The sequence below is a fragment of the Lates calcarifer genome, linkage group LG5 (assembly GCF_001640805.2).
Source record: "Lates calcarifer isolate ASB-BC8 linkage group LG5, TLL_Latcal_v3, whole genome shotgun sequence".
In the NCBI taxonomy this organism is placed as follows: Eukaryota; Metazoa; Chordata; class Actinopteri; family Centropomidae; genus Lates; species Lates calcarifer.
In genome coordinates, this window is record NC_066837.1 from 9,152,712 (window position 1) to 9,178,234 (window position 25,523).

At 42.1% G+C, this 25,523-nt stretch overlaps 1 protein-coding gene across 1 annotated transcript in view; it reads right to left on the reverse strand.

Annotated features, from left to right (window-relative positions):
- The window catches only part of LOC108888470 (voltage-dependent T-type calcium channel subunit alpha-1H-like), a 34,094-nt gene extending 9,787 nt beyond the window's left edge, over window positions 1-24,307 (reverse strand). Inside the window, 24 exon segments of the mRNA XM_051070555.1 lie at window positions 942-1,134; window positions 1,582-1,671; window positions 1,756-1,881; window positions 3,000-3,126; window positions 3,223-3,407; window positions 3,599-3,667; window positions 4,656-4,779; window positions 5,095-5,195; window positions 5,634-5,942; window positions 7,974-8,164; window positions 9,326-9,413; window positions 10,206-10,361; window positions 10,860-10,977; window positions 11,291-11,476; window positions 12,015-12,166; window positions 14,567-14,943; window positions 17,513-18,095; window positions 18,198-18,290; window positions 18,406-18,603; window positions 18,605-18,719; window positions 21,788-21,947; window positions 23,181-23,278; window positions 23,661-23,794; window positions 24,212-24,307. Of these exon segments, the coding sequence (XP_050926512.1) occupies window positions 942-1,134; window positions 1,582-1,671; window positions 1,756-1,881; window positions 3,000-3,126; window positions 3,223-3,407; window positions 3,599-3,667; window positions 4,656-4,779; window positions 5,095-5,195; window positions 5,634-5,942; window positions 7,974-8,164; window positions 9,326-9,413; window positions 10,206-10,361; window positions 10,860-10,977; window positions 11,291-11,476; window positions 12,015-12,166; window positions 14,567-14,943; window positions 17,513-18,095; window positions 18,198-18,290; window positions 18,406-18,603; window positions 18,605-18,719; window positions 21,788-21,947; window positions 23,181-23,278; window positions 23,661-23,794; window positions 24,212-24,250 (4,012 nt within the window). The 5' untranslated portion in view covers window positions 24,251-24,307.
- Between the last annotated feature and the right edge of the window lie 1,216 nt (window positions 24,308-25,523).

Consider the following 25,523-nt stretch of genomic DNA (forward strand, 5'->3'; position numbering starts at 1 on the left):
TTAGGGGAAATCTTAATGCTACAGCATGTAGTGTTGTAGACAGTAATGTGCCTCCAACTTTGTAGCATCAGTCGCATCATTATAAAGAAGTGTCTCAGGTTGTTGTGGAAGAACTTGACTGGCCTGCACGGAGCTCTGACCATAAACCCATCTAAAATCTTTGAGACAAACTGAAAAACCAGGCCTCATCTGCTTACTATCCAAGATATCCACCAGATTGCAGGTGCATCCCGTGCCATATGTACATCATATTGCCAGTGTCCACTGCAAGCGTTTATTTTTTACAGTGTGCTCTTCAGCAGCCACATTTCCAGATTTGTTTAGAGTAGTTTGAGAGTGCAAGTTTTGCCATCTTTACACCATCTTATCTTTATTTCCTGCTTAGTGTATATTAGCAGAAGGAGAACCACAGCACTGCCACTTCTGCTTTAGACTTTGAAGCAGAAAGAAAAACAAGTCTTGCTATATGAATGTAAAGACAAAGTCAATAACTACTGAAAGCATCATTAGGCATTTGTGCACATTTATCGCAGAAACATAAACCACTCCAGCAAAAATAGACCTGATTCAAAAAGGAAGCAGAGCTGAGAAAAGAGCCACACATAAGCCGTGAGTGAGATGCCCCAGTCATCGGTAGAGTGGACACTGACACGCCAGCTACAGTGGCAGCGGATCGTCTCAGGCTGCTGTGTAGCCAGAATGAACTGGACCATGCGAATAATGCTCTTGTGGCTGAATGAAAGCAAATCCCTGCAGCCAGGTTCCAAAAGATTTGTGTGGAAAGCCTTGACATAAGAGTGGAGTCTTTTATGGCAGCAGATTAATGCCCGTGGTTTTGGAAGATGTTTAACAGTCACATATGGGTGTAATGATCATGCGTCCACATACATTTGGCCATATATTGTATGCTCCCCCTTCCCCTTCCCCTCGAGCTTTCTCACTTCTCCTCCTCTTCTCCAAGCGCCTCTGTCGCTTCTCCTCCCTCAGCCGTGCCTCCTCCTCCTCCTGCTGTTGGCGACACTTGTGAAAGTTTTCCACCACCACGCCCACAAACATGTTGAGCACAAAGAAGCTGACGATGAGGAGGAAAGAGATGAAGAACAGCAGCATCCATGGATTGTTGTTTCTTATTGGCTGCAGTAAGAGATAAGAAAGAGAGAGAGAGAGAGAGAAAATGGACGAAGAGAAGTGGAGCGGTAGCATGGGGACAAAAAAAGGAAAAAGAAGAGAACCAAAGAGTGACGAAAGAGGGTGAGGAGGGGCGGAGAAGAAGAAAGGGAGAGAGCATAAACAAGAAGACAATGTAAGTCCTGAGTCAGCAGTGGAACTGCCAGCACTGTCAACTCACATCTATTTATCCATCTGCCTTTTTTCTTTCCTTACACCTCCCTTCTCTCCTGAAATATTTCCTCTTTCTGCTTCAAACAAACAAGATCAAATGGAACCAAAACTCAGTGAAATACAATATACACTGGGTGAATGGTTTGTATGTCTCCCTGATGTTCTTTTTTTTTCTCCACATACCCTGTTTCTTCCGCTGTGTGTGTGTGTGTGTGTGTGTGTGTGTGTGTGTGTGTTCACCTGCTGATCCACTCCAACAGCATCCAGGCCGTCATACATGATGCTGACCCAGCCGTCTTTACATGACAGTACAAACAGTGACATCAGCGCCTGGAAGAGTGAGACACATAATGTAAATCATGCTATCAATCATTCTGTAAGAGCAGATGTCAGTGACGACAGCGTGTGACAAACCTGTCCCAGGTTGTCGAAGTTGTATTTCCGTCGAACCCAGTGGTATCCTGCCTCCAGACACTGGGTTTTATTGGTGATTTTACTCACATCAAGTCCATCACAGTAGAAGAATTTCCCCTTAAACAGCTGCACACACAGAGAGATGTGTACACAGATAAAAACACATGGGAATAGTGTAACCTCAAGGTAACATAAACAAAGCTTCACAGAGAGAAGACACTGTAAGTCTGATGTATCGATGTACAGTAAATTACTCAGCGAGACCCTACAGGCCTACTGTATGTCACAGCTAGGATATCGAAGTGCCATCTGGTCCAGCCTGCCCCACAGTCATTACAAGCACATCTCTCCAGCATGGAGTGCTCTCATTAGAAGATAATCCAGTGCTAGTGTGTTTTTTGAGAAATATGCTTGAGTGTTAATATTAGCTTCAGCATTCATCAAGCTGAATATTTTCAGGACGATGTAGAAAATGGAAACCGGCACAAAGAAGAGGAAAGCTTTTCGAAAGGCCTTTACATTTTAAAATGTAATAATACGTTTTTCAATGGTACTTTTGTGTTAAATGGTACAAAAGGATTTTCGAGGGCTGTCGAGGCCTGAAGAGATGAAACTATCCCGAATTTCACAAGGGAAAAAAAGCAATTACGAGCCAAAAGTAGTTAGAAAAGAAACATAATTTTGTGTTTCAGAAATATTTTTTTTTCTTCCTTGTACCTTTAATTATTTGGGATTCTTCAGATTTATCATGAGGAAATCACTGTTTTATGAATAGAGCTGGTTACCTTTTAGTTTTTATTTTTAAAAAAGCAAGTAAAAATTCATAATTAAAATAAATAATGAAATGTATGTATTCATGAAAGGAATTGTACAAAAATACAGGTGAAAATCAAATTTAAAAAATACATTCTCAGCACAATCCCCCTGTAGCTGAACAATTGTTTTTATAATTACTTCCAGGGACTCTGGTGCATAATCAGCAGCTCATTTGCATTTTCTTCAATTTTTTCTCTTCACTTTTTATTACCTGAAGCATTTTCTAAGCTCTGCCTCATTTATTTTAAACCATGGTGATCAGTGTCTTCTTGCAGCAGAAAACACAACAAGCTTTGGATGTTTGGCCACATTAAATTGTGTGATAATAAGTTTAAACTGCATATTTTTCAATGAACGTCAGAGAAAAGCTGAAATGCTGAGGCTTATCTCCAACCAGCAGTTGATGAGCAGGGAACATGGATGTTTACCTGGACTCCTAATATTCCAAAAACTATGAAAAAAGCACAGCAAATGAGGACAATGTTCCCAATGGGTCTGAGAGATGTGATCAGAGTCTCCACCACCAGTTTTAAACCTGGAGCCCGACTTATCACCCTGCAACACACAAAGACAAACACACAGTCACACATGAATGTACACTGGATAATTTCAATGAACAAAACATTAGAGGAAAGTGTCTCATAAGCCTACCTGAGAGGTCGCAGTGTGCGGAGCAGACGAAGCACACGGAGGATGCCTAAGATTCGATTACCACCTGCTGATGCGATGGAGACCAGGATGTCCACCAGCGATACAAACACCAGCAGTCCGTCTAATATATTCCAGCTGCTCTGGAGGTACACACTGCTTCCAAAGTACAGTCCCATAGCTACCACCTTATCTCACACACACACACACACGCACACAAACACAAAAAATTACTGAAATAATAAAATAATATGGGGTATAAAATGAGACTGAAAGCAATTCTGATCCCCACCCAGGAAGAAAATTGCCTTTTTATACATAAGATGAGAAAATGACTGTGTGAAGTGCTTGTTCAGAAAACGTGCACCGCCATGGTTACCTTGATCATCATTTCACCCACAAAGATCACAGTGAAGATGTAATTGGACACACTGAGGAACACCCGCTCCTGTCAAACACACACACACATACATTAGAGTGTGCACAGAGAAACACATTTGTCAGTTTAAGGGTTTTGCATCCCAGTAGCTTTAGTTTTGATTCTGGACTCAGACTAATTACAGTGTGTTGCATAATGAGATGAAAAAAAAAAACATCCATTACAACTGTAGCAGAAACATAATAAAAACAGACTGGGAACAGCACGTGTTGTTATCATGACTCCCAAACCGCTCTTACATCAGCTACGAGTGTGTGAGCGCAGCTGTTGTCGACAGTGTTGTAATCTAGTACTTCCACCCGAGGATCAGTTCTAGTTTTGTCAGTGGAGCTGGTCTTCCCTTCTTTAAAGAGCTGTTTGACGATTATGACTGGATGTTAAGGTTAAAATTAGACTTAAATTAAGGTGAGGCAAGTTCTTTTGTGTAGCCCTTTTAAATTACAGTGCTTTACACAAGGAACTGAAATTAATTAAAATATAAACGCAACACAATGAAACAATATCAATAAATATCAATAAAATGGACCACACCAGACAAGGCATGCAAATTATAAGTTAAGTTTGAGTGTCAAAGTTCTAAATGTTGGCATATACAGTAAATAGCGAGGAACATTTATTGTTTTGTTACAGTCTAAGTGAGACAGCGATTTTGTTCTTTGTATGGAACAATGCAAGATGCAACACTGGCAAGACAGTGAGCTGAGAGCTTCTCCTGGTTCTAAGGTAGGGAGAGTCACTAGCCTCCATGCTGCTTTCTACTGTTTACTAACTCTGATTTCTAGCATGTTTGTGACATCTAACGTGACACACCAGAAAACCAAGCATCAGACAAATTCATCTACTACCAGTGGGAAAGGAGTCAATCGCCTTTGTTTAACTTTACCTACTTTAAAAAAAAAATCTGCGTATACAGTATGTGCTAATTTTGGTGTAAAAAGGGTACATGTTGACACAGAGTACAAACATGTGAATCCATGTGTTTGAACGTGTGTGCTACCATGCTGTTGGGCTGTATGTCAGGTCTCTCCAGTGCAATGGTGATACAGTTGAGGAAGATGAAGAGGAGGACGACGTGATCGAACATCTTGTGATCTACGACCCTCTGACACCACAACCTGAACCTGAGAGGAAAAGAGCATCGTCAGCTACTCCTCTACTTCTCATATGATTTGTCCTCATAACACATCAGCGACATCACTGCCATCACTGCATCTGCACTCGGCCAGATTTAATTGATAAAAGTGAAAATTGTTAAGCCTTAGCTGTAACCTTCACACTTTAACTGTGAATTTTTACACATGCTGTGGTTTAAGCCACCTAGGCCACACAGGAGAGTATCAGGGACTCTGTGTGTGTGTGTGTGTGTGTGTGTGTGTGTGTGTGTGTGTGTGTGTGTGTGTGTGTGTGTGTATGTGTGTGTGTGTGTGTGTGTGTACCGGTTGTTTGGTGAGAACAGATAGAGGGACCACTCCTCATGCTCCCGGCACCACTGAGGCTCATATGGCTCCAGCATCTTCTTCAGCTTCTTACATAAACTCTGGAAGGAACACACACACACGCATTTGCAAATGAAACACGTTTAAATCCACAATAAAAATGAAGAGTTATTTTTTCCACTTTGTGAGATCACTGTCTAAATTACTATGCTGTGAATTTTAAGAGGTAATCTTATGTATCAGCACGTGTACATAAAAATTCCAACATAGAACAGGTTTTTCAAACAATATGAGTTTTCTCATAATTTAGATTCAGCTAATTAAACATTTCAGTTACAAAAGTGTCTAAGCTCACTAAGGTGGGAATCTGCACCTTCGCAAGATAATTACCTACAGTTTTTGAACACGCCTGAAAAAGCTCTTTTATTTACTAATTTCAACTATAAACAACAGAAGCAGGACACCATCAAAATGCATTTTCCTTGTGACTTTAACATAAACTGGTTTAACAGCCTAATATCAAATGACCAGAGATTCACCTCTTCAATGTCTTCCTCCTGATCACTGTGGTAATGTGCTGTCAGGGGAGTATCGTCATAGCAGCTGTCAGGAAGGTGGAAGGTGGTGCCATTGCAGTCGGGCGGGTGAAGCATGGGCACCTGCAGATACTCAGGCTGGTCCAGAGACTGCTCCCTGCTGCTGGGGTTGGAGCTCGTGTGTGTGTCTGACAGCAGGGACTCCATCTCTCCTGACTGGCTCTTCCTGTGCAGGCTGGGGGCTCGACCGATGCTGGTCCAGCTGGAGCGACGGCTCTCTGGCCCGCTGTCCCACAGAGACTGTGAGGACAACTTTAAAGGACAGTAACACCTGGTTGGATTTCTGAAGGATCTTTCAAGAGCAAATAAAAATGCCAGTCTTCACAGAGCAAAGGTACACTGTGGAGTTTTTGGCCTCCTAGCAGTGCTGTGGATTAACGTTTTCATGAATGGGTCCCCCGTTTTGTTTTCATCTCATGTACACAGCAACGAACATTAGGTCAAAATACGATCTCATTCTTATGTGACAGTTATTAAAACAGCTACATTTAACTTCTTCCCTAGGTGTATCACTAAATTGTGCACAGGAAAGGGGAAGGGACAATGACATGCAGTGAAAGAAAATTCTTAATAGGAACATATACCATAACCATGTCAGAGTCGCAGAAATCCAGCAATATTAAAGGAGAACAAATATAATTTTTCAGGTCTAAAGACACTGTGCTTGCACTGTTCAAGAAGAGGTGCAAAGTGCTGTGTGAAACCAGAGGGTGATGACAGTCAAATGCACCTTTGTTACTCTGCAAGCAAAAGTAAAACTGTAACTGTAGCTACCAACCACCTCAAATGTCAAGAACAGCCCAGAAAAACTTAAGCTCTAGTATACGTCAACAAACACCAAACCTCAAATGACTTCAGAGGGTGATACTGCAAATATATGGTGAATGCTTCACTTCTTCAAATTGATGAACCCAAACTGAAACAGACCTGTGGAGAACCTGAACTCATTAATTAACTTTCAAACAATTAAAATGGATGTGAGGACATTCAGACTGTCTGAGACAGACTTAATTCAAAATGCAATCCACCAAAACAGACCCTAATAGAAACGGAACACCAACACTGGCAGTAGCATGACGTGCCACCAATTAACAAGCAGCAGCAGTTAAAAAGAGCAGGAATGCAAGTCATTTTTCCCTGCACTGCACAGGTTTCACTCTGTCACACCTCAAAAAACACATTTATCTCTTGTCGTGATTCTGACTCACCACATGATCTGTGCTGTTTGCTTGGATTTAGATGGGAATTATGACGTGCCTACAAAGAAAGCACTTCAGCCATGTTTCTCGGTTGGAAGAGATTACACTTATTTTAATCAGTTCAGTGTTTTTATGGTCCAAGTGTATTTTTTTGCATTTTAAACAGGTAATTACAGTGATTGTGTATTAGGCTCTTGATCGCTGTGACCTGCAGCTCAGAGCTGTGCCTGAACGCCTCCTGGGTAGACACTACTGGGTAGAGTGCTAAACCTGCTGCTGCTGCCCTGCTAACGTGCTGCTCACAGCTGTGCTTCCTGTGTCGACATGGTGTCAGACATAATGACACACAGACCTGAGCCCTGAGGCAAAGATAGCCTGATTATATTCTAAACTGTACACTGTAATTCGGACCTGGCCTGACTCCTGTGCTGGGTCAGCTCTCGGTTACTAGGAAGGGAGTGGACGAGGAAGAAAAAAATATTTTGCTAGGGCACTGTTCTTGCATGAAAATTAGCTAAGATTCTAGCAACAGCCAACCAAGCTGGAAACATGTCATCAGCTCCTAGCTAGGCCTGCACATCAAATTATCCAATCAAACTGGAATTTACCTCAGATATAAGCCATGTCATATCAATGAAATGAGGGTGGTATGACTCAACTGATCCAACAGTTGGTGGTAGTAATGTGCCAAAGAGAGAAAAGCAATTTGCCAGCAAAAGGCTTCTTAACAAGAAGACTGTCAGGCGAAACAAAGCTGGCTCAAAAATATTTGGATTTGCAAATATTTTATGAGGAAAGAAATGCATTCATGTCATTATTTAGACCTTAAGAACAGACACAACAGGAGGTCACTGAGATGTTTTTAAATGACACAATTCTGTTATTATTGCAGGATCTTGTGCAAAACAATCCCGAATCTCCAGTGAAATTGATTTTTCTAATCACATTTAAAGCACAGCTCAGCCTGGATTTATCTCCTCTTTACTATATTTTACCACTCTGCTTGACTGCTACTGTAAATCACCTTTATTACTGATAGTTAATGTGGTGATAATATAGGTAAAAGCATGTGTCCAAGGCTCACCGATGACCTCTGCTCGAAGCTGTTGATATCCATGGAAGCACCACTCGCCCGCCGTGATTGGCTGGAGTTTATGGTGGGTGTGGCTGCGGTGTGTGTGATGACTGGCAGAGGTGGAGGAGGAGGGTGGGGCATGGAGGCTTTTGGGTTCAGGAGACCGTTGGGGCTCAGCATCATGGCCTGGATCTTGAGCTCTGCACGCGCACGCACACACACACACACACACACACACACACAAGCACAAACATTTTTGTTGGAGGATAGTTCCCATTGATTAAAACCTGGGATTTCTGTACTTTTATTGCCTTGGCCATCATTTGCATTAGTTATGATCAGAGCCGAATCTTCCACTGAAGACACAGAGTTCAAGTCCACAGACTTTTTTGTTCTGGAGAATTTGAGGACCTGTAGTTAACATTTTATAATTCAAAAGACAAATATAGTGATTTTTTTTCAGACTCAGCATTGCTGCAGTTTTTAGGCTGGGAAAATTTAAAAATACATGAATAAATAGAACACTTTAATAATTAACAGCATTAATTCCTGGCAGAATAGGGAGAAATCTAAGAAAACTGCTTTTAAATCTGCAGCTCAACTCAACTCTGAGGTGTTTTAAAATTAATAAAGATTAAGAAACTAGAATGGCTCTCAGTAGAGCATGTACCTCCATCAAGGCTAAACAAAGTTTGTGTAGCTCTGATCTACACCAAACTGTAAAAAACTCATAGATCTCCATATCATAAATACGTCTGAATTTTACATCAAGATCCTGACAAATTGACAAATTGTCCTATCTCATAATGTTGAGGACAGTGACGTAAATTCCTGGATTCCCCCCTTTAACTGCATCCACACCAAAGTTTGATGGGATCTTCCCCTGGTCCCTAGCCCATCCCTCCACCAAGTTAGCTGCAAATCAATTCAATATTTTTTGCATAATCCTGCTGACTAATAAAACCAATGAACAGACATGGGTGAAAACATAACCTCCTCGGTGGAGGTGACAAAAATAAAAGAAAAACAGATGGAAATGTATTCAAATTGAAAATATTACAAACATTTTAATGAACTCTGAACAGGAAAACCATGTATGATATACCACTACATCATGTATGGTAGATAAAAGTTCAGCCATTATCTAGTCTACAAGCTATGATTGATAATATTAAACCTGTATCATCGTGCAACTGGTTGTGTTTCTGACTTAATTGTATCAATGTTTCTGTGCTCCCAGATCCAGTTATCTTGGTGAGAATAATGTCATTGTTACCAACCAAAAGGAAAAGTTGTGGATAAAGCAAAATTCTCCTTTAAGGTTACTGCAGGTGTGTCTAAGTTGATCCAAGAGTTTGTACCTGCAGCGTATAAGTCTCTCAACTTCTCCTCGTCCTCAAAAGAGAGTGACTGTCCCTCCTCATCTGTCTCAGATCTGTTGGCATCACCCTAAAAAAAAACAAACACATTCACACACACACACACACACACACACACACACACACACACACACACAGCACCGGGATCACCACTACCATCATAATCTTCATTGTCGTCATCATCATCACCTTCCTTTTGTATGAATATGAACAAGACGAGAAGGAGAGGCTAAGAGACAAAGAGGAGGAGGCAGACGGGCGGAGGGGATCTCCAGTGTTCTCTAGTTGAGTTATGTGCATGGCTTTGGCAGCGATCTCCTGTAGTCACGCCAATAAAGCTTTACTGAATTTAATTAAAATTCACGCCAGAAAGATGGAGGCAGACGGCTTTGGCAAAGGGTATCTGTATGTGTGTGTGTGTGTGTGTTTGTGCGTGTGTGTGTGTGATAGAGAGAAAGAGAGAGGGAGAAAGAGAGAGAGAGACAGCAAGTGCTCTCTGATGCTAGAGATAAAAGATGAAAACTAAACAACAAAAGCTCACCAGCTGTGAATGGCAGGCGATATCAAACACATCCCTACCCTGGAGAGTATTGTATGTGCGTGTGTGTGTGAGTGAGAAAGAAAGATAGAGGGAAAGAGAGAAAAGGGGAGATAGAGGAAGGGAACATAACTGAGAAAAAAAAAGAGAAAAAAAGAGTGATGGATAAAGAGAGGGAGAGGGGAGAAACCACACAGGCAGGATGGCGGAGATTATTCTCTTGTAGGCAGCTTTGGTATCATCAGCACGACAGAGCTCAATTAGTCTCGTCTCTATCCCTCATTCTCTAAGCAGCTCAAGTAAAAACTGCATCTTTGCCCTTACTTCAGCTTGAAAGCCCTCCACCAAAATGGCTACGAGCAAGTTGAAGAGGACATAGTTGCCGAAGGTCATGAGGGCAACAAAATAGAGGGCAGCCAGCGGCGTGGTGGAGGCCATCCCGTTATAGAGCACCGCGTTCCAGTCCTCCTGGGTGAGGATCTGCAGAGGGGAAGAGAGATGGAGGAGGAAGTCACATCAAACACAAAATGGACCAGAAATGCAGCCTTCATAGGCATTAGCTGCTCTGAGCATAATAACGAGAACAGTAAGAGCGTATTCTTCCTTTAATATCTCATTGTCAGTTGAACAGTAATGATGCTCATCAGTGTTAAATGAGCTCCTGTGGAGTGCGTGTTTCATTACTCTTCCTCCCCCTCTGCTTGTGAAGTGTATCTTACCTGCCCACTGGGAGAGTTTTTGTGTTTTGTTGAAAAATTGAGTGTGAGCACTCCCAAATTGGAGCAAATGAAATAATGGAGAAGATTGTCAGGTCTGCTGTCGGTGACAACAGCAGCTGCTGTTTGAACCTCGTCCCAATTAATTTTTTAAATCAAATTTAACAGCAATTCATCAATAGGGACATTCCTCTAAATTAAATATTATTAGATGCATTTGTGTGCTCATGCACATCTGCTTGTGTTGGTGCATTTGTCTAACCTGGAACACAGTGACAGTCGCCCAGAGCAGGGAGTCAAAATTTTTTCTGTCAGGCAAAGTGTCTCCGCTGTCTTGTCGTAAACCGAATTTACAGCCGAACAGATGCATCCCCAAGATACTGCAACACACACACACACACACACACAAAACGACGAAAAAATACATTGCTTTCATTACATGGTAATTTAATATGGATACTGTGCAACAAGATGCAGTAATGCTGTCTTTGTGAATAATTGTGTTTGTGTGAAAGGTGGTGATACATGCGGTAATATGTCCTCCAAGGTCAGAAGCGGTGATTATAATTTTTTGTGAGGAACAATCAGTATAATTAAAGCTGAGGAAAAGCTAAGAAAACATGTGGGCTTGCGAGTCTCAGCTTGCAGCACTGCCTCTGGAGAGAGAAAAAGAAAGAAAGAAAGAACCTGTACCTGAATATGAATATAAAGAGCATCAGCAACATGCAGAACGTGGCCACATTGTCCATGGTCTTCATCAGCACCACCAGCTGCCTCCTCAGGGCAGGAAGGAACCGGACCAGCTTCAAAACTCTCAGCAGACGGAAGGTACGTAGCACCGATAAGCCTCCCTCTGCCTCCCCAACAATCTCCCACACACTAAAACACACCCAGATGACAAGCAGATTATAAACACAGAGTTAAATTCACATTAAAGCAACCAAGGAATCAACACCCACTTGACCTCAGCTGTAGAGGTCAGCACTCTTTTTTAAGTCAGCACTGCTATCGCCCTCAGAAAGCCTCCCTTCCAGGTAAGGAAAATACTTAAGTCTTTTTCCTGTGACATGTGGCAACTGAAAAGAGGAAACAGGCCAATGCTGTTTACAACCTACCAGCCAATAAAGAAGGTGAGAGCTGTGTGCACTGGCACAGTAAACAAGCAGAGCCTTCAAGCACAGATACATAATTTAGCTTGTAGTACTACATAATGGAGTGAATACAGGCCCCCTGGACTGAGAGTGCAACCACTCGGCTTCACTGCCAGAGCCAGCATCACTGTGACAGTCTGGAGGATGTGACTGCAGTGCTAACTCGCACTGAGGATTCATGACAAGAGGGAGATTTAAAGACAGAATCCTCGTTTTGGGGTAAACATACGGACAAAGACACTCTCTCCCACACCCAGGAGCCCCACCTGATGATGACAATGACGCTGTCAAAGCCGTTGTAAGGGTTCTTGATGTAGCCAAAGAGCCCAAGAGCCAGGAGCTTCAGCAGCATCTCGAGGCTGAAGAGACTTGTGAACACCATGTTACTGATCTCCAAAATATCTGTCAGCTCCTGCGGCTGAAGAGGTGCAATATTTGTGGAGAGAAAAGAGGGAAAGATTGATGTACAGAGATGGACAGGCTCAGAGGAAAATGAACAAATAAACAGAGACAGACAGACTGACAGTGAGTGGAGCGCTGTAAACTCGACATGTTAGGAATTTCTAAAATGCTAGTCAAGGCTACAGTGTGGATCTGTGTGGTAAATTCTTAGATATACACAAAGCAGCTGCCCCAGGATTTGAATAAAAGGGTGTTTTGTTTTTATTTTACCCATAATCACTTTCAGTAGAAAGAGAGAATGCCTGTTTATTATTAATATTATTGATAGTACTTAAAGCAGTGCTTCTCAAACTAAAGGGCGAACCTCTCCTGGGGCTATAGAGGCACTGCAGAAGGGACAAACCTGACTGGAGGGAAAATTCTGGAGCACATCTAAAGTTGAGTTATTCTCATTCATGTGAGACAAGCACACAAATAGGAATACTTCGACATTTTTGGGAAACACAGATATTGGCGCCCTGGTGGAGAGTTAGATCTGTTAAATATGAGGCTACAGTCAGGTTATGTGCCGAGCTCTTTCCTGGCTGGGTGCTGTCAACATGAAGTTGTCAAGCACAACTCCAGGAGGTTTCTACTGCCAGCCTAGAAATAGTGCAGCAAATAGCCCACTCTAAAACAGCTCAGTGCCGTTTTTTACACTTCCGTCTTTGTACAGATTAAACAATTAACATTAAACAATATTGTGTTAATTCTTGCGCTTTGGATGGTAGGGTGATTTTGAGCCAGGCCAGCTGTTTGAAGTCCAGTTAACTGCCAAAATATTCATAACAGTTCATGATACAAGCTGGCAAACATGCCAGTCTCTTGCTCTAAGAGTCTCTGTCGATTAAGTGAGAGTCTAAAAGTCTGGCAATTTGGGCAACTAGTGTCTATAACTATTACTTTCCATATGCACAACTCTTATTTGAGTTCTGGATAATGTTTTGTCAATGAAAACGCATTCAACTCTGCTTGTTCTGTTGGCAATTTACCAATTATCATTAGCGGTTTATAATAATTTAGTTAGTTTACATTGTGGTGAGGGATATGAAATGTTTTCTGATTCCAAAGAGGACATTAAAGAAAACATCTGACATCTGAGGTCTGTATAGGATAACATATTGTACAAGATGATTTGATTCTTCATAGGTCATTTCGGCATTTTGTCACCGTTCAGCAAATGTGAAGTCTGGGGTAACGACCAGGGTCAAAGAAATATCATAGGAAGAAACTGGATGATTTTGAAATTATTATTATCTTTACAGATACAGAACTGAGGTCCGCGGGACCAAAAATATGAGAAGCCAATGTCAACAAAACGCAAGGGTTAATATCACCAACAAATCTTTATAACAAGTCTAAGATAGCTTCTGTTGCTGTGCCATAGTACTGTTGTTGAACAAAAACTATGGTATTAATTAAAAACACATGGAGGAACCTATAACATGGCAATAGGTGACATTTCTTCATTACAGTGAACACAGCCACTATGGTTTATTCCTCTCAGCTTATAAACTAAGTGAAGCTGTGTAAACAAGGGACTGTGTCTCTGAGCATGCTCTAGTGACATCTGTGACTCAGAGCTACTCTCCAGAGATCAAAAACAAGTCTCTGAGGTGTTTCAAACTTAACTGCACTGGTCACGTTGACTGAAATGAGGGAATGCCAACTACTGAAAATGAATGGTTCTTATTTGTATTTAAATGTTTTCAGATGACATACATTTCTAGGGCACAGAGAAAAAACCTTTGGCTTTAGGCAACACATTCATGTGTTATTAAATTCATTCAAATATCCTTTATTGTTGGTTTTGGTCTCTTCAGGGGATTTGTTTATACTAAAAAAGGCTAAAATAGAGGCTGGCCTTATATGTTTATATTAGTCATTCAAGAACTTAAGGCCATCCAGATCTGTCATATTGTTCAGGAAATGGGCCAAATGCAATCTCCCTTGTCTCCCACCCACAGTCTATCCCTGCCTTTCAGCCAATCACAATGTCAGATCAGTCCTCCTCCTCCTCCTCACTCCTTCATTCGCTCTCATTCGCTTCTCTCACGCTACCCCGTCTCTACACTGCTCACTCTCTATCCTGTCCCAGGGTCACGCTTTAATTAACACTTGAGGTCTTATGAGTTTCTCCATCTCCTGATACATGTGTGCGCACACACTCACACACACAGTCTCACACACACACACACACACACACACACACACACAAGGTGATCCCATATGCTTTTGCTGTAAGTGTTGATTAGAGGGTAAGTTTATTGACTCCATCACACGCAGTGATTAGCACATCCATTTTCATTCAAACTGCAGTCACAACCAATCCACAAGAGGTACGCACAAGGCTGTGCACATGCACACACAAACATACCTGTTCGTGGTACTCTATGCCCATCGACAGTGTGTTAATAAGGATGGCAATCATGATTCCTCTGTTGAAGTATCTGCTGCCAACAATGAGTTCAAGTTTAGTTTGGAGACCCGCCCAGCAACGCTCAAGCAGCCTTTTCTTTGGCTCAGACACCTGTGCATCACCGCCGCAGGGGCTGCTACGGTGGCATGGGCTGTTACTATGACAGGGGCTGTTGCCATGGCATGAGTTGCTGTACCCAAGCTGGTGGTCTTCAGGCTGCTCGTTAACATGTTCGCTGTCACCGAGTTGGTTGTAGTAGATGCAGTAGGGGCATACTGAGGACTCTCCTGGGACTTCACCCGGCAACGGCAGGGCAGGATGCCCAGTGCACCCACCTGCACACACATAGGGAGGAAGTGATATAGACACGGGTTGCACAAATCACACACACAAGGTGCATAGCAGATACTTAATTCTGTATGTTGTAGTTATGTGGACATTCTGTCATTCAATATATTCTCTGCTCGGTAAAGGAGAGCACCTTCATTTCATTTCTGGTAGACAAAAATTCAATAACATGGAAGCTACTGTGCAGTTGGGATGCTTTTGTGCAGAGGGGGAGTTCTTTTATTAGAACAGGGATGTGTGTATGTGTGTGTGTGTGTGTGTGTGTGTGTGTGTGTGTGTGTGTGTGTGTGTGTGTGTGTGTGTGTTCCTGGTTTCTGTGTGTGTGTTGGGGGGGAAGGGGTGTGGAGTGAAGCGGGAGTAAGATTTCAACGGAATTCATTAAAAAGCAGCTCGGGAGGAATGCTCCAATGACATAATAACAAACACTAATCTAGCACGAGCAGATCACTTGTCATCACAATTACAACAAATTCATGTTTCACTGGAGACTGATATAGTAAATCCAATCTAGTCGTTCTGTGGTGTGTGTCTATAGATAATGTGGGGCTGCAAGGAAACTTTGAGCAGCCAGGCTCGCTGAAATTGACTCTCCACTACATACCCAGAAAATACACTGATATAGAGCTGTGATTTTTCAACCGTTCTAGCCCAAGATCCCCAGTGCACATAACAACACACTGAATAATTTCTCTAAGTTTTGTATGTTCTGGCAACAATTAGAATTTATTACTCAATTGTATTTAAAATTTTATATGTATTTTCTGTTACTTAACCAATTTTAAACATCAAGGTTGGTTTACTCAGCATGGGGAATACTACTGAGCCTCTTGCAAGTGTATGAAAACAGTTGTATAATATCATCTCAAACTGGAGGAGCTTTGTAAAGTCTGAGATGTCAAATGTCTGCAAGGCATGTTGTTTTTTTGGAGCATGACCCATACTAGGAATTTAAAGTCAGGGTATGTTGGCTTCCGTTGCTTTGATTTTAACCATCAATTTTTATCTTTAAGAGGGAGTGCAGTTTTATGGAGTGCCCCTGCGAACCCCTGACACCTGGGAAATCAACATCTTAAAATCCTGAAGGACCCGGTGGGAGCCATTTTTGACAGCTCTTCAGTTCTTCTATCAGTAAGTTCTTAAGTCAAATGTATTTTTATAATGCTTTGAGCTCCACCCCATGTGGCAACTGTGCACAGTGCCACAACACAATAAAAACATTTTTTTCACAAAAGGTTTTTGATCAGGGGTTTCTCACATGTAATGCAAAGAATGCTGTGAAAAGATTTTCAAAATCATCAAAGTCATTTCTCATAAATATTCAGCTGCAGAAAATCTTGCACACAGGAGGAGATCTGGACGCAAGAGTTAGGTCAGAGAGAGATGTTTTAGCTCAACTGTCTGGGGACACTTCAACCTTTCAGCTTGAATAATGAGTTTTATTTTAACTTTATGTTCTAATTTGACACATTTTTCTTTTAAACTATGATTTTGTGAAGTATGATGATGTTTGGATGATCTTTTTCATAGCATCACTGTTTATGGAGTATATTGTAAATTGTTTCTGTTTCTGTTGTTTCTGGCTCATACATTGCATCCCTTATTTTCCATCTTTGTAGTCCACCTATGCCATGGAACTACATGTGTTGCCTTTGGGATAACTTATCTGGATGTATAAATGCACCACAATGTTCTCACCATTGTATTTGCTTGGTACATCTGATGAAGGTCTATGATTGAAAGCTTGTGAGTATATTATTTAAAAGACTGTACAAACTCTTGCAAGTGTAGGCTTTCCTTCTTACTTTTTTTATAATGCTTTGAGCACCATAAACAAAATTAAATTCACGTACAATAGGTTACAATCTCACCAGATGATATTTCAAAATTTCATTAAATAAATCAGCAAGTCTATGTCCTGCTAAAAGGGACTGAGAAATATTTTTGTTTGTCATCTGGATGAACTGATCCTCAAATATTATTTCTCACAGGTGCTATATGTACGTTTTGGCTATTGATATATAGCTAACGTTCGCATTAACTGCTGTTTACATACCGGTCTAGAAGAAACTTTGCGAGTTTTATATCAAACTTAAGTCCTTTACTCACTGAGCGCTGTCTCCAACAGTGGAAACAACACCAGCGTTAACTCTTAATTTGCTTCTATTTCAAACACTACTTTTCTTCAACTGAAGTTAGCACGCTAACAAACTAGCATGCTAACCAGAGTCGCTGCCCGTCCCGTCTAGCAACATAACCAGCGAGAGTCCTGTCTTGTAAACGCCAAAATGGCGGAAGCTCTTGGTAAGTAAACAGCCGTTAATTCTAACGTTAGCTATGTAGCAGTAGGGAAAACGTTCGTATAACACACTGAAAAGCAAGGAAAGTAAAGAAAATCGCTGATAAACAAAAACAGGTGCACCTTATTATTATTTAGCATTGCTAAATAAGGGTGGCTCAGTACTGGTCTGTGAACCCGCATCTGTTAAGGCCCAGGTTGTGAATCTTTGACCCTGAGCCAGGGTCACGCACAAACACACACACCCCTTCGTTTCTCACCATGCTCCAGCACCACTTGCGGTAACCTGTTGACGGTCTCCGCGGCAGTTGGCTTCGCCCGGCCCTGGCCTTTAGCATCCAGGTGACTGAGGAGGGGCGATATGAAGGGATAATTAAAGCCGTTCCCTCCGTTACTAAGAGCAGGCTCCTGCTCGGGCTGAGGCTGATGATGCTGGTGATGATGCTGGTGACGATGATAAAGCTGATGAAGGTGTGACAGGTCGTTGGGGGCGTGGCCCGAGTGCCGGTGGGCGAGTCCATTCATCTCTCCGACTCCGCCCCCTCGGGCAGACCCACCGCCTCTGTCTCTCTGGCACACGCACGCGCAGTGAAAGTGCGTGCGTGCTTGCGCGTAGCCGCGAGACAGTCGTCGCCACGCCTTGCGGCCGAGGTGCAGCAGGTAGCGGATGATCTCCTCGTAGCAGCTTCCCGGTTGGCTGTCGCTGGCCAGCGTGGAAGCTGATTGTTGGAGCTGGCGGGCGTGCTTCTCCGATTGCATTAAGGCGTGTTCTCTCTGCTTCGTTTCAGAAAACTGGGTTGCTATGACGACCAGGCACAGGTTGATCATGAAGAAGGAGCCCACCTGGTCAGGAAAGTACACACATACTAGCTGTTAAGCAAGTTTAACTTTGTTTGGATGTATTTTAGTGTGTGTGTGTGTGTGTGTGTGTGTGTGTGTACTTACTATAATGAGGAAAATGAAGTAGATGAAGTTGTAGAAGGAATGTGCATCCATGACATAGTACATGATGTCTACCCAGCCTTCTAGAGTAATTACCTGAATGAAAACACAAACACACACACAGAAACTACTAGTAATCACAGTAATGAGTTGTGTGTGTTGCTCATTGATTATAGATGTATCCCTGTATTTACATCCTCCAAACATTTACCTGAAAAATGGCAATCCACGCGTATCCAATGTTATCGAAGTTAATAGCCCCTTTGTGTGGGTTAAGTTCCCCAGCCCGACACTCATTGTAATACTGATACCAGTTCACACATGAGACTGGTCCATCTACTCTAGGCCCCATCTCTGGACGGGCCTCCTCAGCACTCAGGAAGCAGGAAGTCCTGCCTACACGGACGGCGAGGCACATCGGAGCACCGAAGCATCCCGTTTTCTCTCTCTGTCGAGCAGATGAAGGGATGGTCATCGGTGCCATCTGGCCGATAGTAGCCACTCAGGAAGGAAATGTTGTATCTCCTAGAGCGGGATTGTTAAAACATATGTCATGTAGAGGTCATTTTAAGAGTTTGTTGAGTTTCACACCACAGCAACATGTGCTATTAATCACTCAGCTAAATTTGAATGGTTAAAAAAATCGGGTTTTAAAAATTAGATTTTAAAATCATGACAAAATAAGGAGCTCTCTCTGCTCTGAGACGCTGGGGGTGTGTCCGCTGCAGGCAGTGAAACCACACCCACTCAACAGTTAGCATCCTGTGTTAGCATCCTGTTAGCTCCCTATTCCATACATGTTTGAACCACCAGAGCTTTTTGTTTTTGTTGATCTAATAGCCTCTCCTCAAGGACTCAAGAAATAAGTCACATTGTTTATGCAGACTTTGTGATATTTAGTGTGTTATTATGGCAACAAGTGTGTTACTGCCTCACTCTAACCAGTCTGGGGAGGTTGGGCGATCGAATCGGCCTCATTCACAGTGGATTACTGCTGAATTTCCGTTGTCTCTGATGAAAGTTTAAAATTTAGATAAGACAACGACCGAGCTGTTCTGCAAACTCTGACATCCAGCAAAGTATTTGCAGGACGACGATAGCTAGCTAGCAAAACCTACAATAGCTTACAGTCGAGCAGGAGAAGCGCTAATGCTAATACAACAGCTCTGCTATTTATAACTGTTACAGTCTTCTCAGGCAGGGTTATGCTGAGTGGTGGCCCAAAACTCCACAATGCAGTAACACATTGTTTACCGACTTTACACATGTTTTCAGGAACTATTTTCTAATATAAATAATGTGTTTAGAGACAAATCTCTGAATTTGTTTTACACAGATTTTAACTGAATGGGGAAACCAAACGCAACTGTATGTATCCTCATGGCAACAAATTCAGCTCTGTGACACTCAGCTCAGAGGCCATTCAGTCCTTATGGGGATGTAAATGTGAATGTAAGTGTGAATTGAATATAGTTTTATTTTTGGCTGGACTGCAACAGTAGAGCCAGTCGTACAAACATTAATGATAAAGTTACACCACTAGTCGGCCAAGTGTTAGTGTTTCCCCATTGGCCATTACTCTTTCACAATGAATCGGTCCGGCCATATACTAGGTATTTAACTAGTCTTGTTTAAAAAGAGCAGGACACTGTACTTTTAAGCTGTCATCACTCAAACAGGAGCACGCATTGCATTTGCTAGGGGCTACTTTAAGCTGGGGATTAACAGACATCTGGTCTGCTGGTGGATATCTACTGTACATGAGACGGAGTAAAAATAAACTACAGTGCCCATGTTCATTTAAATGAAGCAACGTGTCACCCAGTGCAATGGCTCATGTGTTTTTAATAGTTTCTGGACAACAATGGAGCACTCTGGGACAGAGGAATATCAGGCTTTGACCACACAAATAATACTTGTTAGTAAGATCAGTTCATTGTTGGTTTCTGGGCAAACATAGGATATCACCAGCTACTTTGAACTACCAAGACCTGGGCCTTAAATTCAAACAATAAGCTTGTTGGATGAATTCAGGTGAAGTCCAAACCATTATCAGGAGGATAAATTATTTTATCGACCCTGTTCTTTGTACAAAAGGTCTGTTTTCTGGAAAAACAAAAAGACGGTATGAAATACACAAGGGTGCTAAAGGAGGAAATGTGGAAACAGATGAAGAGGGAAGAAAAGAAAAGAGAGAGGGAGGGTGCAGTAGAGAGATAAGCAATCAATCATCTGTGGTGTAGAGAGAGGTCACAGAGGAGCACTGTTCTCACTTCTTATTAGGAAAGGTCATTGTGCTGTTTATGAAGCAGAGAAAAATCCAAATCGCTAACTCAAAACAAAGTCTAGAGACAGATTAGTTTTGAGTGAAAATGTACAGGCTACAGTACAGAAGGCTAATGTGGCCACATGCGAATAAAGCAAGATAACAATATGATATTGCCTTTCCTTAAACAGATGCAATATGTTAGAGATGCAATCCCGGACTCCTGCCTTAAAAGAATACAAAGAGTCTTGTTTTTTTGAAGCCGTTCATCAGCTCTGGTCAGAACTGATGCTTCTGTTTTTGATTGTTTTTGTTACAATGCTGTGTTGCAGACATAATAAACTGAACTGTTCTGAGTCTACAGTTCCTCAATGTGACAGCAGATTTATTGAGCTGTACCTTCTACCAAATCAATCTTAAATCACAATTCATTCTTAAAACTTATGTTTGTTTGTTTGTTTTTTTTTATAGAAAAGGCATTTTATTAATGTCAGTTTTATTTTTCTAGTTCAACTATCTTTTATCTGTTTATTTTGATGTTGTTGTTTTTTTGTTTTTTTTAACTGTATTTCACTGTATATTTATTTGCTGGACAATTGTGTTTTCCCTTTGTAACATTGTTTTGAGAGGTGCTATATCATCATAGTTTATTTTCACCATTATTATTAATAGCAGTAGAAATGGAAATAGGAGTGGTAAGTATTTAGTTACAGCAGAAACACTGCAGTAGTAACACACAGTATATTCATTATTAAGCAGTTAATAATCCAAATGGCACAACATCATAAAACCTCCACACATGACCACTGTCAGTGATTATTATCTAAGCAGGATGGTCAAACAGCTGTGAGGTCAGGAGGTGTGCATGATGTTATCTGATGTTACGTGATATTACGGGATGGTGTTTGGGAACATGTGAGCGGGAGCGATGCTGTAACAGCGTCAGTCAGACGGTGATTGAGCGTGAAGGATCATGCAGGGAGGGAACAGGAGTGACAGAGAAACTCTGAGGGCTTGTGCTGAAGAAGCCGCCGAGAGACCCTGAATCACAGCGCACACAAATTCACTTAGACCTTCTCGATCCCTTGATTTGTGATGTCTAACGCTGGAGGTTCCAGAGGAAACACATTTACACATTTACCTCCCCAAAGACGAAGCTGATTAGAGAACAAACAAGATCGGCCTATTAGTGAGATTGATCACCTCTTGGAGATAATAGCTGGGTGAGGGGAGATCAGTTGTGAGCAAACTTTTGACTCTGGGTTTTAGAGTAATGAGGCCAATGCATTGCTCACTGTGACATCTGCCAGTTACTATAGTAACTCACGTCTTGACATCCTCTCCCATGAAACAACGGTTCCTCAGTAGCCCCGCCCACAGCTGCACGCCGACGATGCCGAAGATGAAGAAGACGAAGAAGCACAGTGCCAGCACGTTGCCCAGCATGGGGAGTGTGTCGAGGAGGAGGGTCACCAGGATACGCATACCTACCAACACACACACACACATATACAGCATAAACACCATAACTAGACACTCAAACAATCAAAGATGTGCATGTATCTAAGCCTTAAGCTTAGAAAAATGTCACAGGAAGTGTTGGCCATACAGGAGGAATCTCTCTCAATGTATTCTGCACAAAAGTGGAGCAGTCCAATTAACTGAATGGCAAATAATTAGAGTTCAAACACTGATAATTAGCCTCCACTCCAACCTTGTTGAAGAGCACAGACACAAAACCTTCCTTCCTCACTGCTTCCAGACTTTTGGCCACTTCAAACGCACTCTCCAAATTTTACAAGAGCTCAGTTTGAGTTGTGCCAAGGTCAAAGAATGTAGTTTAAAAAAAAAGAAAAGAAAAAAAAGTTGGCTGGCTGGCCAGTTTGTGCGCTGAGCTGTTAAGAACAACACAAGCATCACAATGATTTCAATGACTTTGTTCACTGAGTCCTGATTTGTTTACACATGCGTCCATCAAACAGAGGGCTGCAGCTGTTAATAGCTGCACAGCTTGGGGAGTTAAAGAAGTGAAGTGGAATTTACAGTGCAGTCAGAGAGTGCAAGGACAGTGACACATTTTTCATTGTCTTGGCTGTGACTAATGAGGTTGCTGACTTTCAGCTAAAGGGTGTTTCCACATCAGATGCACAGTGGAGGAATTTTAGCCCTTTATTTTTTTTTTAAGCATGGACCGCCAATTATTGGGGACAGAAAGTTGACTGGACAAGTTAACCTAAACTTAAAGAAGCCTTGCACAGTCATCATATTTAATATTTTGTTCCATCAGTGGCTTTCTGAAACCTGTGACCCAAAGACATCAGCAGACATTTGGTATCTTTCCTGCTGATGTTCTGCCAGGCCTGTACTGCAGTCATCTTCACCTCCTATTCATTTCAGAGGCTTTATGCCATCAGTGTGGTCTCCAGCAAGTCAAACACATGGTCAGGTCAGGTTAATGACTCGTCAAGTCAAGGATGTTATACAGTTAGACCATTACAATCTCTGACCTGCTGCATTGTCCTCAAGTCAGGAGAGCCCTATACTGTTCACCCAATTTGGATGTTAACACACTTTAACACTACTAAAGTCTAAAGTCAGCACTTTAACCTCGCAGTCAGTGTTTCATTTAAAATCCAATGTGCCCAGAGCACAGAGCCAAAACAACTATGGACTTTCTGAGGGGGCAGTGTATGTTTGGAGGAGAAAGGAGAAACACTCACTGGGAACTCTGTTGATGGCTCGCAGCGGGCGGAGAACCCGGACAGTCCGGATCGCTGATAGGCTGACGTTGTGTCCATCAAGGGAGTACTCCAGCATTCTGCGAAGAGGGAAAGCCACTGCTGTGTCACTGGCATCCTGATCAGCCTGACCTTGGCAAATCCTGAATGTCTACTGGGAGTCCAACAGAACGCAGTGCACTGTCTCTGGGATACATAGCCTTTTAACTACCAATCACCGAGGTCTCTGTCTCTCAGGACCATATGATGCGATTGTCATTCTGCGGAGCTGTCACACACACACACACGCACTCACACTTCTGTCGGTACGTCCCAAGCACGCGCACACACACGCTTGACATTTAACTGGCATTAAACAAGTGTCTAAGCTTTACACAAAACACACACATACACACACACTTTTGGCTCATATTTAATGTCAGATGCGCGTGTCCGCGCGTGCACATTTGTCAAAACACTCACCCCACTATAACAATGAAGAAGTCCAGTCTGTTCCATGTGTCGCCTAGGTAACCGCTCTGACCTATGACCCCGAGAGCCACCATCTTCACCAGCATTTCCCCAGCAAAAAACACAAAGATTCCATCATCCAGAGCCTGTACATGTACACACACACACACACACACACACACACACACACACACACACAAACCCAGAGGATTAGTGTAAACTGATTAAGTGGAAAAAAATTAAAGCAAAAACTTTTCAGACCCTTGATAATAAAGTCTCACAGCTGAACATAATTAGTTTGTAATTTCAGATTGTATGTGTGTGTGTGTGTGTGTGTGTGTGTGTACATGGCTTTCTATGGTTATGTGGACAAATTTTATTTTTGAAACCATCACTGGGAGGACATTTCAGTCAGTCATCACAACTTCAAAGGTTAGTGTTAGGCTCAGGCTGAGGGTTGAGATGGCTGAGGTGAGGGTAAGAGGCTGGGGAATTCATTAATCAATGCACACAACTACAGAAAGAGTGTGTGTGTGTGTGTGTGTGTGTGTGCGCCGCTTTACCTGCAGGAAGAAGGGGGTGTGGCCACAAGGCTGGAACATCCCTAGAGTCACACAGTTCAGCAGGATGGCCAAAATGCTCACACGCTCAAACCATGTGGGACAAAGTTAAGGGTCAACACCACAGTGGAATTTGAACATTAATTACAATAACAATACTGAATATTGACACATTTCACAAAGCTGTGCTTGTAAATGTAGCTTGTTAGTTTGATTGACAGGAGTCTTAGTCAATCACAATGAGCCAAATAAGCTTGCTGTGTCCTCCCCTTTCCCCAAATGAGAATTTTCTGGCTTTAAGCTTTACACACGCCATCAGAGACCAATAGGTGCTGCTTTTTTAAAGTCTGTGGAACTGACTAAGTGTTAAAATTTGATGAATGGAATTACAGATAGGTGACAACAAAACTTACAGTGTCTCAGTATAGTGTTGGACCACCACCAGCCGACAAGTGTCTGGAGCTCTACTGGAGAGATTAACACCATTCTTCATTTGATGTTTTGGTGACAGTGGTGCTAACACATCTGTCCAAAATCTCTCATTTCGATCTGGTGACTGCGAGAGCCATAGCATGTAATTCACACCATTTTTATACCATTCAGTGACCTCTCGCACCCTGTGTGGAATCATCTGCATTCATTATTCATTATGTGTCTCCGCTCAGGTTTTTTTCTTCAACTTTTCATCCCTCTGCATCTACTCAGTGGTAATGTCTGTAGTAACCCAGAGGAAACTCTGAGGAAGAAGTTTTAAGTCCGGCTATGTCGATTAACAGCCTTAATGTACAAAATACCTGTCTGATTTGACACACACACACAACTAGATGTGGCTCACAGCTTGTAAAATCTAATTTATAAGCACATAACTGAATGTACTAACCTTAGAAAAAACAACTTATGTGAGGGCAGGAACCTGCGATAATAAGCTTAAACGTACCAACCTTCATTTACAAGCGAAGCTTCTGAGAGACATTTTGACATGTTTAATATTCACGACTGCACAAGCAAGACAGCTACCATGAAACGGTCGGCAAAACATCTGAAGTCAGTTTAAGTGTAAACTTGTGTATGGTGTGTGTTTGTTGCATCTGTGTTGCTTGCTAGCTGTCAAACTGGAAGAAGGAGTGTGGCTCAGAAGTGAAAATAGAGAGGTTTAAAAGGGAAAATAGTCTGAAGTAGAAAGTTAAAGGAATGATTGTGGTGGATTTGTACACACACACACACACACGCTCTCTCTCACACACACACTCACATTTGAGCACAAACGTGAAAACTGCTGAATGGATGACAGGAATGTATTCAAGAGCCAAGGACG